Source organism: Hibiscus syriacus, unplaced genomic scaffold (genome assembly GCF_006381635.1).
Source record: "Hibiscus syriacus cultivar Baekdansim isolate YM2019G1 unplaced genomic scaffold, ASM638163v2 tig00110763_pilon, whole genome shotgun sequence".
Lineage (NCBI taxonomy): Eukaryota > Viridiplantae > Streptophyta > Magnoliopsida > Malvales > Malvaceae > Hibiscus > Hibiscus syriacus.
The window spans coordinates 106,860-110,061 of NW_024062851.1; the positions used below are offsets into that span (position 1 = coordinate 106,860).

Genomic DNA, 3,202 nt, shown 5'->3' on the forward strand with positions numbered 1-3,202 from the left:
AGAAAATATTTTATAAATATTAATATTTTTAAAATTTATTTCATAATGATCATAGGTTAATGGGAGGAATTTATATATAAGTAATTCTGAAGGTAAATTTGATATATGAATAAATTATTTTTTAATTCTATTTTAAAAAAATTATAAAAATATTAATTTTTATTTAATGGAAAAAACTATTTTAATATTTTTTTAATTGAATTGATATCTGCAACTCTACCAGAAATTTAATGTTAACATGGATATTTTATTTGATAGGGGCTTAAAACACAAATCATCTTAATACTTTTATCAATTGACCTCTAATTTGATTGGCCTCAATCTGCTTGAGAATTTGAAGAAAGGATCCTGGGGATTTCGAGATTCACATGAAAATGGAGAAAGAGAGTGTGGGTTTTAAAGTCTCATCAACCCAATGTTCTAAAAATTAATTAGTCAATTAACTTATTAAAAACACGTGTCATAAGATAAGTGGTTCACATATGCTTAGATTTCAAACTTCAGAGACGTTAGCATCATGGGCTGAAATGTGTAACAATAAAAACTTTAGGGGAAATTCGATAAGGAAAAAATAGTTAAGAAAGCAATATGTACAAAGTTGCCAAGTATATGGACGCTTTGTCTAGTTGATATTACCATTAAATAAATTGTATTTAAAGGATATAAAAATTCAATTTTTACACAGCTTTGGAACCTAATTATTAAAAGCAAAGTCTTTTATGAAATTTCGAAGTAAAATCTTTTGAACAAAACTTGAACTGCATTTCACAACACAACAAAACATCCCCAAAAATTCTTGTAATTCTATTACTCAAAAACTGTAAAAAAAAAACCCGTCTTGAACAAAAAAATTAACTAGAGATAAAAGTAGAGATACAATACAGGTTCTGGATAAAATTGCTAGTATATGAACCAGCAATGGCTGTGGTGCTTTCAGGCTTCAATCCTCTTCCTCTGAATCAACACCGGCTGCTGCATTAAGGGCATGCAAACGATCGATCAACTTAGCTTTCCTTTCCTCGTATGTTAGCTTCTTCAAGTTAAACCTGCAATGTGATTAACATGAAACATGGTAAGATATTCCTGAAGAATCTTCAATGATTAAAAAGTGTCGGATCATCAAAACTGACCTTTTGTGCTGCATAGGAGGCTCCTTTTGAGATTTCTTAGCACTTGGGTCGGCACGGATTGCGACATGAACTTTATTGTACAGGGTCTCAATGTTATCTGCATCAATCCCCCTCTTGATATACTCACTAAAGTGAGACTGATATTTCTCTGGCTCATCTTCCATTAAAATCTACAAAAATAATCATATTTGTTTATTAAGCATGCCAAAGAGAAAGAAATAAACCAGCATAGTGAAATTCAAGAAAAGAGATATACTATTATGGATATAGAATTACTTACCCTCATATATGCAGCAACATGGCCACCATATATGTATTTGCGGTGAACCTCGGCATCAAGTTGCTTGTTGTCCTTGGAGAACCCAGCAAACCTCTTGTCACTGTGAGGAATATCCAAACCAGCATCCAATGCTCCCTGATCAGACAAAAAGCAAATTCTATCAACTCCTGAAGTTCGGAGGCTTCATTAAGACTAAAGATCTAATCGACCCCCATTAAATTAAACTCTAGGGCACAAACAAATTTGAATGCTAAGAACAAACATTGAAGAAGCAGAATATTCAACATAAAGAAAAAATTGCAATTAGAATTTTTATAATACCTTCAGAGCACCAAAAACATTATTGCCAGTGGTTGTCCTGATCAGCCCTACATCAAGGAGAGCACGGAAAGGCTTCCTGGTGTCAGTTGGCTCAACTGAGTAATCCTCTCCAGTAGCCTAGTAATAAATAAACTATCAATAACTAAACCATACGAAAAAAATTACAATATCTTTTCTTTTTAACCCAAAAATGGGGGAAGGGTTGCATAATACCTCCACATTCAACCCTTCCCCCATTGCCCTGATATTCATCATCCATTTCAAGCATCTTAAGGACAAGGCGCCCCAAAAGCAACCCAGTGCAATAAGCTGTGCAGATTTATCAAAAGCTTGTGAGAAATAAAATTTTATTCATTTAAATAGAATCCAAGTCGATAAAATAGCATACCTGCAGCATAGTTTGTAAGACCCACTTCAAGACCATAACGTGGAAGCTCGTGTGAGTAAGCAGAAGCAAGAACCATGTCACCAGAAATATTAACAGAAACTATTTGAGCAGTGATATCTTTGTTGCTCTAATCAAAAGGTCAAGGTTTTACAATCAGACAAAAGCTTACAAACTAGGAATGAATCAAACAAAGGAATGTCAAATGACTTAAACAAAAACATTAGGATATATATATGTATAAACACTCAAAGCAGAGTTAATAATCAGAACTCAGTACTTCAAACGTATTGCTTCAATCTTCATGACATTACATATGATAGCTTAATATTTCTACAATTAAACAAAATAAGACCTTGGTAGGAATTTGTTAAGCTAAAAGTATAATGACAATGTAAGAATAAACAAGTTTTAGGATACAAATCGGACAACAAAACGATACTTAGGAGTGTTGTACTTGTTCTTGTCTTGATTGATTAGGCGAATCCTAGCCCGATAGTCAGTCTTTCCCTCTACAAATAATAAGTAAAACAGAAAAAACTGTCAAAAGACAGAAGCTCAAATTGCATTTCTTATAAACACGCACAAATAGAGATACAAAATAATCATAGATATATAAATACCTCTCCTTCTCTTGAAAGGAACCTGAAACCGCTTAAAGTAAGCCTTCGTTTTCTGAGCCTTGACAAATGCCTGCAATGAGCAAAGAGCCATTATCATTATCTTAACACTTCATAGGAGAAACTGTAAACTAACCCTTCCATTTTTTGCACAAAAGGAAGACCAGCAAATCACAGATCAAAGTAAAACAAAACAACTAAAAAGAAGATTAAAGCGTGATAGCTAGATTATTGAAAATGCCAAGAGTGGAAAAAAGGATCAAACACCCAGAAAGTCATCAGATTTCATTACATTAATGCAGGTTTAAGATCTTTAAAAAAAATCTTAAATTCGTACATAGGGAAAAAAACATATTCCAGTTAAATAGAGCTCTTAGACGTTAGAAAGGCTTACCATTTTTTGAAACTTCAATCTTGAGAAGGGAGAGGGGAAGACGGCTTGAAGAGGAGGAGAAGATGGTTATAT

At 33.1% G+C, this 3,202-nt stretch overlaps 1 protein-coding gene across 1 annotated transcript; it reads right to left on the reverse strand.

Annotated features, from left to right (window-relative positions):
• Positions 1-783: 783 nt before the first annotated feature.
• On the reverse strand, positions 784-3,202 carry LOC120139598 (60S ribosomal protein L5-like). The gene is made up of 9 exons (XM_039154759.1): positions 3,131-3,202; positions 2,740-2,809; positions 2,537-2,628; positions 2,120-2,246; positions 1,963-2,040; positions 1,732-1,850; positions 1,411-1,545; positions 1,131-1,300; positions 784-1,046 (listed from the first exon to the last, which is right to left on the reverse strand). The coding sequence occupies exons 1-9, from the start codon at positions 3,131-3,133 to the stop codon at positions 941-943; spliced, it is 900 nt and encodes a 299-aa protein (XP_039010690.1). The 5' UTR covers positions 3,134-3,202; the 3' UTR covers positions 784-940.